Consider the following 16502-nt stretch of genomic DNA (forward strand, 5'->3'; position numbering starts at 1 on the left):
GGCTTCTGACAATCCATGCTCTCTTATCTCTCTGGTAATGCCATTCAACTCTAATTGAGCAGAGAATGAAAAATATTACCAAAACACTAACGATTCCACCATTTAAGCTTAAACTTAACAAATTGCAATTGCTTGGCAAAAGTGTACATAGCAGTGCTAAAGGTTGGCCTCCCTTTCTTCCACCACTCTGCAACATGAACTTGCAAAGAAGAATCTCGAAACCACATAAGCTAGAATTTGAATGAAGGGATGCGAGCGACCCGAGCAGAAGAGGACACCAATTTGATGGGCCAGTGGTCCAAACCTTTCCAATCTAAAATCTCAGAGCATGTGGACCATCCCCCACCAACCCAAAAACTAGAAACCAAAAAGCGATCCAGCCTCTCCGCAATCCAATACTCCCCTAATCTCCTGCTGTTCCATGTGAACAAACCATTACCGAGCTTGATGTCAACAAGATTCAAGGTTGATATACTACCCCGAAGAAGGAAGGAAGAAGGCTTCAACCGCTTAACACCACCCTTCTTCTCACTCAACTCTAAAATGGCATTGAAATCACCCGCCATAATCCATGGATGAAAAGGAAAAAACCCACACATAAAAGTAATATGAGACCACCAATTTTGTTTACCCTACTAACTGCTGATCCATCTCCATCTGTTGACATCCAACCTCCTGCAGACCCTGGGTAGTATCCAAGTTCACATTATCAGGCATCAACCCTGTTGCACTATGATCCAAAGGAATCATCCCCAAATTCACCTCCTGCTGGCTAAGGTCATCCAAGGCTTCAAATCTGTTAAAGGTATCCTCCTCCTGACTCTCTTGCAAAGACCTCTTTTGACCTCGGTTCCAATTCTTTGTCTTAACTGGGACAAAACCATCAGCACCCACAACCACACCAGACATGGAAGCTTTTCCTTTATCAGCCCCATCTAGGTTACGGGACGGCTGTTGAGGCTGATGCTCGGTCGATTTAGACGTAGGGCACTTGCACTGCAAATGACCATACTCATGACATAGACGGCACCAGAAAGGTAAAGTCTCATAATCAAGTTGTTGGACCTGTTGACGTGTTTTTTATGACCGCGTCTAACACAGAATAAAGTTGCCTAACGGTCACTTCACTCTCTCTTGATCAAAGTACGATTGCATGCTAATATTGCAAGAAGTTCAAACAATCGACTCCAAGGTTCCTTCAATGCGTGGACGTGACTCAGTTGGCTGATGTGATTGCTGGTAATCCAAGGGGCCTTACGTGTGCATCGTTCTTTCACTTCTTTGTTGTGGCTGGAACTCCATCATCGGATATGACAATTCTGCGATGCTGCTGCTTCAAACGGACTAAAATGAACTGAAAGAAAAGGGAAAGGGTTAGAAGGACCTAAATCTACTCCTAAGGGCAGTGATAACAATGAATAGTGCTTCGGTGGACAAATTCCAAATAAACCAAGCTCTGCTTCGCCAAGATCAACTACAACTCCGCAAGAACCGGTGCAATCTTCTGAGGATATTGAAGGATTTTCAAATCAGGAAAGTGCATTTGAATACCCAAAACGGCGCAATCCAAACGACTGTCCACAACCGAACTTAGCACAAGTTTAGTGGCTCAAGCTAACTTTACACTGCAACTTACAATCAGCAAGATACAAAAAGTATGAACCATGGAAATTCATCAGACACCATTACATTCTCCATTGAAATCAAAGCACTTTACTACTTCTAATCTAAGTGATCGCAACAATTTCATACAAAGCTCCCTCTCTTTACAAATGAGGGGGGTCACCCCTTATATAGGCTTCAAGCCCTGGCTACATGCAAAACCCTAATTAGGGTTTGCCTAAAAGATTCTCCACACATGATGCAACAAGGTGGGAATCTCCAATTAATAACCCATCATGCCCATATACAATTAATTCAAAAGTACCCAAAATAGCATCCACTGCGTATTAAATGCACCACCTCCTTCAAATTCGCCCAACATTTGTTGAATATTCATCCATGCAAAAATCACCCCATTATGTCATAAATGCTCCATCATTTCCACATGCGGCAGCTGCATGCAAAAGGAATCTGCCATAAATTCAACATGCAATGACCAGGTTGCCATTTGGTCAAATATTTCGGCAATGAATGCGCCACCATACTGCCATGTGTTCAATAGATCCTCGACATGCAAATGGACTCTGTCGTCGTATATCCGCTCTTGCACATCTAGAACTGTTGGAGAGGGAAAATTCGATTCAGGAAGAATTTTCTTGAAGTCTCCTCAACTTTCCTTGCTTGAAGAAGGTTTTTCATCAATTCTGCACATTTCCTATTTTTTAGGAAAATTTCCAAATTAGGGTTCCACGGTCCAGGAGAGAGAAAATTCTCCTACGAATCCAAATCTGTAAAACTTTTGAAATTTGGATGTGATTTGATGCCCGAGAATGGATTTTTCAAAAAATTTCCTGGAGGGGAAATTTCTTGTTCAGTTCATCCCTGATTCCTTCCTTACCTTAGAAATTTTATGTTCAATTCATCCTTGGGTGTATTTCTTCCTTGCTTGGAATTTTGTCCCGAAGGAAGGAATTTCCAATACTTAGCCAAATTTTCACGTTTTTCAGGAACTCTGTCATGAAGGAAGGAATTTCCAACACTTAGTCAATTTTTCACCTTTCTTGGAATTATGTCCTTAAGGAAGGAATTTCCATTACTTTGTGAATTATCCATGTCTCTTTTTCAACATCCCTATTTTTTAGGGATCCTCCTAGAATTTAGGAGCCAGGTCCATTGGATGAAGAATTTCACCCCGATTCTGAATCTATAAAAATTTCCATATTTGGTCGGGATTTGATGTCTAAAAATAGCATAACTGAAAATTCGTCCGAGGGGAATTCTGCTTTTATTCCTCCTTGACTCCTTGGATTCTGTGCCTTAGGCAAAATTTCAAATTTTTTTTGCTTGAGTGAAATTTTTTCACTACACCAAGGATTCATGAATTTTCCCTGTGTGAATGCATTTCTGGTTTTGGCGCCTCAGCCCTGACCTGGGCGCATTTTGGAGATGTCCATGGAGAGGTGGAAAATTCCACTTGTGAATGCATTTCTCATTTTGGCACCCCAGCCCTGACCTGGGCACATTTTGGAGATGTCCATGGAGAAGGTGGAAAATTCCACTTGTGAATTCATTCTAGGTTTTAGCGCCCCAGCCCTGACTTGGGCGCATTTTGGCCATGTCCATGGAGAGGTGGATTTTTGCACTTGTGAATGACTTCATGAATTCAACGCCCTAGCCCATACCTGGGCGCATTTTGGCCATGTCCATGGAGAGGTGGATTTTTGCACGTGTGAATGACTTCATGAAATCAACGCCCTAGCCCATACCTGGGCGCATTTTGGCCATGTCCATGGAGAGGTGGATTTTTGCACTATTTCAGGCTCTTCGTCAGGATATATATATGAAATATAACATTTAAGTATAAGAGGTATTTCATATATATTGTCAGGATGTTTGAGAGTGGTTTCAGGTCCATAGGAATCATAATGCAAATTCTGGATTTTGGAAGATTTTCCAAATTTCCAGACTTAGTCAAATTTCAGGCCATTTTCGGGTCAGGATGACATTGGTGGATTGATGTGAATTTCTGGACTTGGATGATTTTGCATGCTTTCCTCTTCTGGAATAGGAGTTCCAAACTTAACCATTTTTGATCCAACTTGTCTGCCTTCTGACTTTTCCGAATTTAGAAATGGTCTTCAAGAACGTTCAGTCTTCAGCGTCTTCGGAGATATTCAACTTTCAGTGTTTTCTTGTGAAGATCTTGCCAAAAATAGATTTTCCCAAATAGTAAGTGTTTCAAAATGTCAAGGTTTGGGCAAAATAGGTCAGAAAAGCACTTACTAAAAATAGAAACTTACTAAAAATAGAACTTATTAAAAATACTAAGTTTGATTTTTGGCAAAATTAGACCAATCTGAGACCAAGTAAATCCCTAAAAAATAGGAACTTTCTAAAAATAGAAAGTTGCTCTGTTTTGGCTCAAATTTTACTGGGAGGTTCCTTGAAGGGTCCTGATTCCAGTTGTATGTTCATCTTTCTCGAAACCCTAACAGAAACCCCTAAAATCTAGGACAGAAGGCAAAAAACCCTAAAATTCACAAAACAAATCCCAGACTTAGCGGAATTTGCTCAAACGAAAGGCAGACTTGACCAATATGATCCTCGAACACCTGCAAAGCAAAGAGATTGACGAGACTGCTGCGAAAAGACCACAAAAATGCAAGCCAAAAAACCGGGAGGGCCTAAAAAGAAGGGGGTCCCCATTTGCAATGGGGCGATGTGTGAAAACGTCACAACAGAACCCAAGAGTAAGAGCCCGCACACATATCTATAGCATCTGGCAAAGGCTTACTAAGATCAATTTCAACACAAAAGCGAGCAAAAGTCATTACCTTTCTCCCCAAGGTTTGTGTTGAAGATCCAACAAGCTTCCCCAGCAATGAAGCTAACATTCGCAACACATCCTCTCGACAACATTCCACCAGAAAACGAGGTAATCGAACCCACACTGGGACCCGATTCAGGAGCTCCACCAAAGGGTTAAATCCTGAATGCCAAGGTTTGATGAACAGCCCCACTTGGTTATAAAAATAAGGGCCTCCCTCAAAGACTTGATTGCGATCATCCATGCAATTAAAAGTGACCATGAAGTAATTGTTTGCCAACAACATAACATCCATTTCCCCTTCCGACGCCCAAGTCCTCTGAGCCCAATTCTCCAAAAACTGTAAAGAAACCCTCATCCCCAAAAATTTACAGTAAAGCGAATGCTTTGAAAAATATTCAACATCCTCGGCAATCATCTCAGGCGGAACTACCAATTTCGGCCTCTCTTTGCATCTCTCAAGATAACCGTTAAACTTCGAAATCTGGGATCCATTGGACATACCAGTGCCAGAAAACCCTGAATTTGAATCAGATAGGTTATTATCAAAGGTCTTAATACCTTGATTCAAGGATTTCAAGCCCAAAGCCGCTCAAAAATCCAAGCCGGGAGATGCCCCCGAGGCCTCTTCTCAAGAACTAGACATCACACCCAACAGCAAAACCCACCCCCCAGACGGATATGGGAGATGAGACTCCACTCCCCGATTACACCTGCCACACACTCCTCTCAAGCTCCTCCAAAACAAGAGCACGGGCCCTAGCCCGCCTCACGCCACAGAAACCACACAAAGTTGCCTGCAAAAACAAGCTCGAACCACACTCCTCTGCAAACACCCCACCCTCAAGTCGCCTCCTACACCAATCGACCCTGCAAACAACACCACCCCTCCCTACAAAAACATACACTGCCCTCCCCCTTGTGCACAACCAACACAGGCCACTCACAAGCTAGGGCACGGATGCCCTAGCTCGACCCCTGTAACCCTCGCACACGCCATTGTCTTTCTCCATCTAATTGAAATCTTGTGTTATTAAACTATGTCTCTACAATGAATATTGTTGTCGCACTAGTTCCTAGATAATTTTGTTTGATCCTTTCCATTACCCATTGGGAAGCGTCGGGTCAATGTTCTCACCTGGTCTGGACGGCTATGATTTTCACCTATAACAATAGCAAAACTCTTAACAGTAAATGATGTATACACCATTATTTAGTACAGGGTTGGAAACCATTGTTAAGTTTATCATGGGTAGTAAGGACAAATGCAACGTGTTCTTTAGAAAAAATGATTAAAAAGTGCCTTTTGGAATTGCTCTACAACTTGAAAATCATATCTAATGACAATAAAGCAAGACAAACGAAATTCCTCGTCATAAAACATTCTCAAATAATGCTTTTCCATTGAAGATAAGTTCTTGCTGCATAAAATTCAATAAATATAGTGCTAATTGCATCAACCAAGCATCATTCGGCATGATGTGGAAAGACTCGGGGATGGCATGGTCCAGAAACCATAGCAGCTGATTCTTCATTTGGATAGTAAAAGAGATAGTGAAATCGAAAAGGAAAAAGCAAGTAAACAGAATAGTGTTGCGCACCGTAGATGTGATATCTGTGACAGAGAGGGCTCTCCGCTGATGCACACGATGCCGCTGTAATGGGCTCTCCTCAATCTCCATCTGTATATCCTCTGAATCACTAGCTATCTTCTCTTCCGCCATCAGCGGAGGGGAGCATAGGGAGAGGGCGGCCTCGATAAATGCCATTTCCTCGTCGCTCACGATTTCCACGGGGATGTCCATCTCCGTCTCCTGCCTCTTCCATATAATTCAGACTTTTTGAACACTGCCTAGTTTTATACTTGAACTGGGGGGAAAGAAAGATTGGGGAAACATTTGAATATTTATAAATACACAACTAGGCAATCAGCCTTATTTTGTTGTCCACCGGTTATTTGAATGTTATTAGTACTTTAATTATTTTTTCTAATATGTTATTATTCAATTATTTTTTCTAGTGTGTTATTATTCAATTATTTTTTCTAATGTGTATTGTGAATCTTTCTTATATATTTTTTTAATTTATGAAAAAGTTAAGATGTATGATTTTTAAGTTTCTAAATTAAAAAAATTATTTTTCACTAATCTAATTGGTTCTAAAAAATTGCATTTTATTTTTAGGTACATTAAGATAATATTTATTATGTTTAAATTTTCTTTTCAAATTCACATCCAATAAACAAATATTTAACAAATTATTTAGAATCAGTATCTAAATCATTTAAAGCTTTATATAAATAAATAATATATAAAAATGTAGCCCGTTGATGGGCTCCCTAAGGTAAATCCTATTGGGGGTGAAGCACCTGATGTAAGTTGGAAAAAACTGGAGAAGGGATGGGTGAAGATGAATTTTGATGGTGCCTTAAGAGGTAACCTGGGTATTTCAGGAGCGGGATGTGTGGCTCATGATGATGAAGGGAAGATTTTAGTGAAAGGATCTCAAAGATTGCAAAATGGGACAAACAATAAGGCGGAGGCTCAAGCAGTGTTACTGGTAGTTGACTTAGCTGGTATTCTAAAGGTCTCTATGGGGGATTCGAAGATAATTACGGATGGAATTTTGAAGGGATTGACCCAATGTTGGCGTACTAACAAATTTATATCAGTTATTTGCTCAAAGCTTCCAAGATTTTAAAATTTGACACATTAAGCATGAGGGAAATGTAGATATTGATTTGTTGTCCAATGTGGCCAGTGACTTGGAACCCTTATTGATCCGATGGTGGGACAGCTCAAATGTGGAAGTGTTTTGTCAAGTCTAATTGGCAGTTGTCATGATGGTTTTTAGATTTCATGGTACCGAAACATCATTTCATTTCCTATGGGTTGCTCTTGGCACAAATTTTATTCGTGCATCATTAAATTTTATGTCGTCACCTTACTTTGTCATCAATTCAATAGTTTTGGGGATTGGTTGTACTTGAGGTGGCATGTTTTTTAGCAAAGGAAGGGGCTAGATGCATTTACATATTTAGAATTCTCCATACTTTTTTGGCATTGTGAAGTTGTTTCCTTTGAAGTGAGAGTAGCATTTACCAGTTTTGGGTGTAGGTTTGAGTGTGGAAACGGAGGCAAATTTTACTCTTCATTCATCGAAGCAACAGTTGGCCTTTCTTGGGGTCATCTTGGACAATCGACTAGGGGGGAATTTTTGTTGTGATGAGGAGGCCTTTCTTGACATTATCAAACGCCTTCTAGGAAGGGAATATCTAGTCTCTCAATATAGGTATAGGACCAACATGGACATAGTGTCAATGTTGGTGGCTTGGGTGTTGAGTTTTGGAACCCAAGCGGAGGTTGAATGGGTTTTGAAAGCTTGTGTACCGGCCCCATTCTCTATGTGGTCTGGTTTCTTTGATGGCGAGGTTGGTCCCGAGAGAAGGTTTGAGGAGACTCTTCGGGGAGGGAGTAATGTCGGATAGGATTAATGTCTAGTATTGACCATTCATGTTGTGGAGGGATGGCATGGATTGTGTGGTGAGGACTAATGAAGCTCGGGAAGCATGGGAGGACTTACCGGTTTATGTTCGGTCTATGGAGATTGAACAGGATATGGCGCGGGCAGCAAAGAAAAAGCATGACGACAATTTGAAGATGAAGATAGAGTTTGTTGATGGACCAAGGTCAACGTTTGGCCCGAGTGTGGCCTGAAAATATTGTGGAAGATGAAAGATGCATGCTGGTGAGGGCTCGAGCGAGTTTTAAAGTTTTTTGCCCTAAATTTGGTGTTGCGGGGATATCGAGTGCTCTTTTTCCTTCTAAGCGATGCTTGCCCTGTTTTTCGAGTTTGTATATTGTTTACTCCATTAACTGTCTATGTGTTTATGCTTTTAAGTCTTTTTATCAATACTTGTATTTTGGTGGTCAAGCTAGGATCGCCAATTTTGGCTTGATAATATATGTATGTAGGTTGTAATGATGCTAGCATTTTGGTCTTGGCCCAACTGAATGTAGTAAGGGGATGGTGGAGTTTGCAGAGATATGTATTTGGGGTGGTCACTTGGGTTTTCAGGCTTTTTGTATTGTGCAATATTTTTTTCCTATATTAATAAAATACTCATAATTATCGATAATATATATATATATATATTAACAACATTATTTTAGTTATCTTTAATCATATAAAAAATTGATAATAAAATAATATTATTAATTATATAGTACTAATATTTATAACTAGCATACCTATTTTTAGAGAAATGTAGGTAAATTACACCTAAAGATATCATATTTGTTCATTATTTCACTTAAAAAATAATTATATTATTATATTGTAAATAGTATTAAATTATTATTAAGATATTATATTTTTATATTTCTATTAAACTTTTCACCGAATCAAAAAAATATATTAAGATTAATTATTATTATTATTACATTATTAGATTGACATAATTACGAAATTAACTTCAATATAATAACAAAGAATAAAAAAGTATACAATAATATTATAGTATAATTATAATATATTAATAATGTAATAATTAAAATACAATAATATAAAAAAATTAATATTTATGTATATATTTCTAATCTTAACTTAATCTTAAATTTAATCATATTTTTAATTGAATCTTAACATATTTAATCTAAGTCTAACTTAACACCATCTTTAAACATAATCATCTATCACATGTAAACAAAAAAATTCACCTTTATTTATTATAATTTACATTCAATTGAAAACAAAAAATTGTTAAGAGATATTATTTTAATTTTCTCAAATAACTCATTAAATTTATTTTTTATAATTATCCAAAAAATCTATAACGTAAGTTTAATTTTTATTTTAAAATTTTTATCTCTATAGTGTAAGTTTAATTTTTATTTTAAAAAATTTATCTCTATCTTTTTTCTTTCTTTTTATTGGTTAATGAAAGTGGAAAAACCTTCCATTCCTATCACATCTAACAAAACTCAATTATGAGATGACAATTTTCTAATGTGCATTAAACTATATTAATTGTTGTATGTTATTTGGATTTTTGCACATAAAGGCATTTTAAGATTTTATTTTTATTTTTATTTTTATTTTTCAGCCTCCTAAATTAGAAGTTTTTACAAGTAATTTTTTTCAACAAATTTTCAATATTAAATGTAAATTATTTTTTAAATATTTTTTTTTTAAATTAGAAAAAATTAATAATTTTAAATCTCAAAATATGAATAGATTTTTCTTTTTGATACTGAAGTGATTTTTAAGTAGATATATAAATTTTTTTTTATTGACAATTTTAATAAATTGTTTAGTCATTTTTAAATATATAATTATATTAATATTTTATTATACAAGTTAATGATTTATTTATTTTTCTTATAAAAATAGATTATATGGTAGTTTTTGATATTTTAGAAAAATCAAATAAAAACAAAATAAATTATTTATTAGAAAAGCATTTATTGATTTTAAATTAATGACACAAAACTAGTATATTTATTTATATATTTATTTAACTTCTTATTTTATTCTAATAGATAAATGCATATATATATATATATATATATATATATATATATATTTGTGTGTGTGTGTGTGTGTGTGTGTGTGTGTTGAATAAGAACATTTAGTAAATAAAAAATGGCGGCACAGGAGATTGGGGCTGCAATCCAAAGAGTACAGGGACTTCAGGCAGAATGATCGGCCAAGACTCTATGCAAATCCAAGCTACCGATCATGGACAAAACCTAAGTGGGTATGAGAGGATCAGAATAGAATGTTCCAGAAGACAGGGGAAATGGTAGATGGAGCAAGGATTTTTCGTAGACCCAAAAATGATAACCAAGATAGTTTCAACAATCGCAACAATGGGCAAGCAAGAGAAAAAACAAATTGGCAGAAGGTTCAAGAATGGGGGTCGAAGAATATTCCTAGATCGGAACCCTTGGATAAGGTGAAACCTAAACCGGTGGAAACCCAAAAGTTGTCTTTTTTTTTTATAGCAAAAGTTGGAATGATTTGGTTGCTTTCTTTAGAGAGAAGGGTTTTTTCTGAAATATTTTGGGGACTGGTCAACGTGTCGGGTTAAGAAATGGTGTGAGGAGATGTGGTCATTCAAAGTGGAGATAAAGACAATGCCTAATGGATTTTTCCTAATAAGGATAAAAACCGGGTGCTTAACAATGGACCTTTTTTCATGGTCGGTCGAGGTTTGTCTATCAGATATTGGGAACCGAATTTTAACCCTATTAAGGCCCCTTTGGAAGAAGTACCCATCTGGTTGCATCTCTATAATTCGTCAAGGAAGTAATGGAATGAGGAGACTTTTCAAATGATTGGGAATAAGCTAGGGTTCTATATCAAATCGAATGAAGCTATTGAGAAGGAGGATTTCAATTCGTATGCAAACTACCAGCCCCCCCCCCCCACCCATCATAGTTGTAGGGAATCTACCAGCTCCCCCCCCACCCATCATAGTTGTTATTGGGTGGGAATCAGCTTGCAATTCTAGTTGCTATATTAAGGACTAGAATCGCACTTGCCCTACAATTCTAAGGAGTTAGAATAAGGAACTATAGCTCCCTCCCACCCTGATCTCGGAGGAGTTTATTGTCTCACGAATCCCCCACCGCTCCTTTTTCCAACAGTATAGCTCAAGAGGACTTATCCGATCTTTAGTCCACTACAATTCCCACCCAACCCCCCATTATAGTTATTGTAGGGCATAGAATAGTAGGGGCCCCTACGGAACCATTGAGCCTCGAGATCCTTCGTCTTTTATATATATATATATATATATATATATACTATGTTTAAAATTTGAATACTTAGTTACATTAGCTAAAACATGTGTAGATATTTTGTTGATACATGTGATTTTTAGATAGATGTAAGTATTTCTTCTTAACAATTTTAATAAATTATTTAATCATCTTAAAATATATAATTATATTATTTTATTATACATATGAAATTTGTTATCCAATTTTTAATAAAGTATATGTTTTTCTTATGAAAACAAATTATTTGATAATTTAAATTTAAATTTAAATAAAAATAAAATAAATTATTTATTAATTTAAACCAAATGACACAATGCTAGTTTATTTGTATATTTATCTCCTTATTCTATTCTAGACCTAATCTAAACAAATGATAGCAACTTTATGTATTTATTTTTCTTATTTTATTAGTTCCTCGGAAGATATCTCTTTCTATGTATCATCTCAAATATCGTTACCTTCCTATATCTCCATCTCCCCCTCTCTCATTGTCTCCCTCTTTTTATCTCTATTTCTCTATATCATGCATCTTCTATCAACACTACTGGAGGAACTTGATGCATTGTGTCTCTTGTTATACTAAAGAATTATTTTATTTATGAAGTACATTTTTTAAGATTTTATTATTATTATTTTTTTACGCATACAAAATGATATTTTGTGACTTTGATCTTTTAAAATTTATCAACTATCAGTCCACTTGTGTTTCATATACTCTTCAGGATGTTGTGCTTTTTGAAGTTGGCTCCTCCTCTCACTAGTACCATTAGATGATATTTATTTGTAAACTAAACTTGCAAACTAATAAATTATACCAATTTTAATAAAAAGACAAATATTATTAAATGTATATGATGTTGCCTTCAAAGTCTAAATGTTGACAAATCTTTATTCACATTTTTTTTTAATGAATTAGAAATTATGACTTCAATTTTTTTTTTTAATGAATTAGAAATTACGACTTCAAATATTTAATCCAAATAATATAAATGAATCAAGGCCTCTATTACAATTAATCTTTTATTTTAAAATTAAAACTAAGATTTCGATATATATATATATATATATATCCTAATAAAATAAGATTATTTTTTATTTATAATAAAAATAATATAATATCTAGAATAACAATATTTTATTTATTATAATATTAAAAAAAATTGTAGTTAGATTAGGGTTATACTAATGTAATTTAATATTATATCATTTATAAGTGGAATAGAACTATATATCTTACTATTTCTAATACAATCTCATTTCTCAAAATCAAAAATTAAAATCAAATTACAATACATATAATTTTAACCTACAATGCATATATTTCTAAGTTTCGATTATAATTCAAATGACATTGACTATTTTTATTTCTAAATTATATAAATCAAATCAATTAATTCAAACAATCAAATGTAGTTACATAAAAACAAAATCTTATATACTTGTATCATTACATTTATTACTTCTATCACAATATTAAAACACCAAGTATTGGCCACTATGTGGCACTTGTTTTTGTATAAAACTTATTTGTTTATTTTCATTTAATATTATTTTTTATAAATTTATTTCTTATCTTAAGAAAAAATGTTTCATATTATTTTTAATTGATGTGAGATTGATTTAGATAATTTTATAGAACACAAAAATGATCCACAAAATACACATCTAATTTAAATTTCAATGTTCCTACTTCCATCTTATTTCTTATTATAAGATGACTTAACGCGCACTTTGTGTGACTTTAACACATATTTCATTTGACATGTTTCTATCATGGTGCTTAAAGACATTCATTATATACACATGAAGGATAAATGAATGCAAAAAAAGAATGCAAGGATCATGGCAGAGAAGAATAATTATAGTACATTTCAATTATAATGTTTAATAAAAGAATCTAGTTTACAACATCATCAAGGTAAGTGCAAAAAGATGACCAACCAAAAGGGGGGCTCAAGAGGCCACTTTCTTTATGAAATCAGGAAAGTTTGGTCTTAGATGAGAAATTGAAGATGCTGAAAATTTGAAAATGCAACGAAAAGAAGAGTTGTACTATTTTGAATCTACTATCTAAACTACTATTTTTTTTTAGTGGTGGAGATTAAAGGGTTCAAAATGAGGGGCCACACAAAGTGGTCTTGTTTTATCAAAAAAATATAACATAGTGTTAAGTGTGGCTTAATCGAAGTCAGAAGCATCTGCTTCATAGACAAAATAAATTCAATTATCTGTTGCTTTTACTGTTGGATGACCAACTGCCTTTGCTTATGCTGGATTGTTAAGGTAAGTTGGAGGCAGAACCCCTACTATTTTAAGGACCTCTTAAGTATATGTATATGTATATGTATATGTATATGCATGCATATGTATATGTATATGTATATGTATATGTATATGTATATGTATATGTATATGTATATGTATATGTATATGTATATGTATACGCGCACGCACACACAAATATTTTTTTTATTTGACTCATTCTGAAAATGGAAAATTGAGTATGTTGTCCCTTAAAAAAATTGAAAACTAATCAAAAATCAAATTTATTTTTTGAATACGTGTAGAATGGAGTCTAGTCTCTCAAAATTTAATTTGTTTCAAATTTTGATGAACGAGTAAAAAGTAATACCAAAAATATCACACATTGGTTTTTAACAAAAAAATGGATACTAATAAAATAATTTAAAGATGAAAATATTAACATACTCAAAAAATGAAAATAATTACATGTTTAATAAGCTAAGAGAGAGGTTAACATTATCATGATATTTTTTACTTTGCATTAAAATACATGCAAACCTGATGGAGAGCATGCTCAAAAAATTGTGAATTTCTTACAAGTTGAGAAAGTGCATTTTTGAGTATTCAAATGTCCGTCCAACCCTTGGACTTAGGTACCCAATGAAAATCCAACCCAAAGGGTTAAAAATTCCCAAGGAAAATAATAATGCAAGCATGTTATAACACACTAGTGTTTTGTCAAGGAAAATCATCTCTCCCTCACTATCTCTCTCTCACTCTCTCACATCTATCTCTCCCCTTTCTAGGTCTCTCCCCCCCTCTCTACCTCTCCCTCCCTCCTTCCTTACCCCTCTCTCTATTCTTCCTTCACTCCCTCTCTTCTCTCTCTCCCCTCTCTTTGTTGTTACCTCTCTCTTCCTCCCTCCTTCCCTCTCTACCTCTCTCTATCTTCCTCCTTATCCCCCTCTCTTCATCCCTGCCTCCATCTCCTTCTTTTCATCTCTCAAAATTATTTATGGTTTAGGGTTTATTATTGGAGATGGATAATTGAGAGTACACCTATCCCTCCCTCTTTCCCTCTTTATGGATACTTCCCTCTCTTTCCCTTTGCCTATCATCTCTCACAACTCTCTCTACCCTCTCTATGTCTCTCACTCCATCCCTCCCTATTTTCTACCTCTCCCTCCCTCCCCCTTACACTCTCTCTCTCTCTCCCTATCTTCTCTCTAACCTCTCTCTTTTACCTTTATGGGTTTTTCCCTCCCTCTCTATCTCTCCCTCCTTATCACCTCTCTTCTATCTAACCTCTATTTCCCCTATCTAGGTCTCTCCCTCCCTCTCAGCCTCTCCCTTGCAACCAACCCTCTCTCTAAGTCTCTCCATCTCTACTCATCCCTCCCTCCCCTTTCCCCTCTCTCCATCTCTCACTCTCTCTAAATTATTCATGGTCTAAGGTTTATGGCCTAGTGTTTAGGATTTATGATTGATGATGGATGGTTGAGGATTTATAGCTCCCCCTCATTTCCTCAGTATCAATCCTCCCCTCTTCCTCTCTCTCTATCTCACCTATCTCTCCACTCTATAGGTCCTAGTACCTCCCTCTCCATCTCTCCCTCCCTCCCTCATTACCCCTCTCTTTTTTTCTTTCTCTCTCCCCTCTCTAGGTCACTACTTCTTGCTCCCATCCTACTTCCCTCTCTCTCCCTATCTTCTCTCTCTCACCTCTTAATCTCTCCTCTCTCTCTCTCTCTCTCTCTCTCTCTCTCTCTCTCTCTCTCTCTCTCTCTCTCTCTCTCTCTCTCTCTCTCTCTCTCTCTCTCTCTAGGTCTTTGCCTCCCCCTCTCTCCTACCCTCTTTATTGATTCTTCTCTCTCCCTATCTTATCCCTCTCACCTCTCTATATCGCCTCTTTGTAGGTCTCTCCCTCCCTCCCTCTCTACCTATCCCTCCATCCCTTATTATCCCTCCTTTTTATCTTTTGTCTCTTGCATCACCTCTTTATCTCTCCCCAATATAGGTCTCTCCCTCCCTATTTATTCTATTTCTCCTCTTCTCTCTCTCTAATGTTTAGGTCATTACCTCTCCCTCCAACTTTCTCTCTTTCTCTAGGTTGTTACCTATCCATCTCATCCTCTCTAGGGTTTAGGGTGTAGGGTTTAGGATTGATCATATTATATTTACCAAGAGAGTATAAGGTATAGGGTTTAGGGTTTAGGGTTTAAAGTTGAGGGTATAAAATTTAGGGCATAGGGTTTATGTTTGCAAGTATTGGTTTTATAGTTGAGAATATAAATTTGAATGCATATGGTATAGGGTTGAGGGTTTAGGTTTTAGTGTATTCAGTACAAGGTCGAGGGTATAGGGTTTAGGGTTGAGGGAATTGGCTTTACAATTGAAGGTATAAGGTATAGAATTTAGTGGTATAACATATAGGGTTTAGGGTATATGATATTGGTATAAGTTTGTTTATAAAACTAAGGGAGTATGCTTAAGTATATTGGTTTGATGGATGAGGGTATAAGGTATAAGGAATAAGGTTTAGGCTTGAAGTTATAGCGTATAGGGTTTAGGGTTCATGGTTGAGGGTATTGGTATGGGGTTCATGGTTTAAGGTATTGGGTATTGGGTATGTAGTATAGGGTTGATTACATATATGATATAGGGTTTAGGTTTGAGGGTATTGGGTATAGGGTCAAGGTCATAGGGCTTACAATTGAGGGTATAAGGTATAGTGTTGAGGGTTGAGGGTATTGGGTCTATAGTTGAGCATATGAAGCATATTGTATAGGGTTGAGGACCGTCTGGTGTATATGTTTATGATATAGGGTTTTGGGTTTAGGGTATTGGTATAGGGTATTGGTGTAGGGTTTAAGGTATATGGTATAGGGTTAAGTGTATAAGGTTTATAATTGATGGTATAACTATAGTCTATTTTTTTTCATCGGGTCAAAGATGGCCCACATAGGATAATTTCTCTCCTTGGCTATTATTGAAAAGACTTGTTAAAGGATTTAATAAGGGAAAGGGGCATCTTCAATTATTTT

General features: G+C 35.8%; 1 protein-coding gene across 2 annotated transcripts in view; it reads right to left on the reverse strand.

Annotated features, from left to right (window-relative positions):
- LOC131065707 (exonuclease V, chloroplastic) overlaps window positions 1–6272 on the reverse strand; it is a 146088-nt gene extending 139816 nt beyond the window's left edge. The window contains exon 1 of one of the 2 annotated variants that reach the window (XM_058000301.2): window positions 6031–6271. In XM_058000301.2, the coding sequence (XP_057856284.2) occupies window positions 6031–6234 (204 nt within the window). In that variant the 5' untranslated portion in view covers window positions 6235–6271. Of the gene's footprint in view, window positions 1–6030 lie in introns of both variants that reach the window. The other variant, XM_059209275.1, reaches the window with a different exon arrangement.
- Window positions 6273–16502: the final 10230 nt, after the last annotated feature.

The sequence above is a fragment of the Cryptomeria japonica genome, chromosome 7, assembly GCF_030272615.1.
Source record: "Cryptomeria japonica chromosome 7, Sugi_1.0, whole genome shotgun sequence".
NCBI classification, from domain to species: Eukaryota; Viridiplantae; Streptophyta; class Pinopsida; order Cupressales; family Cupressaceae; genus Cryptomeria; species Cryptomeria japonica.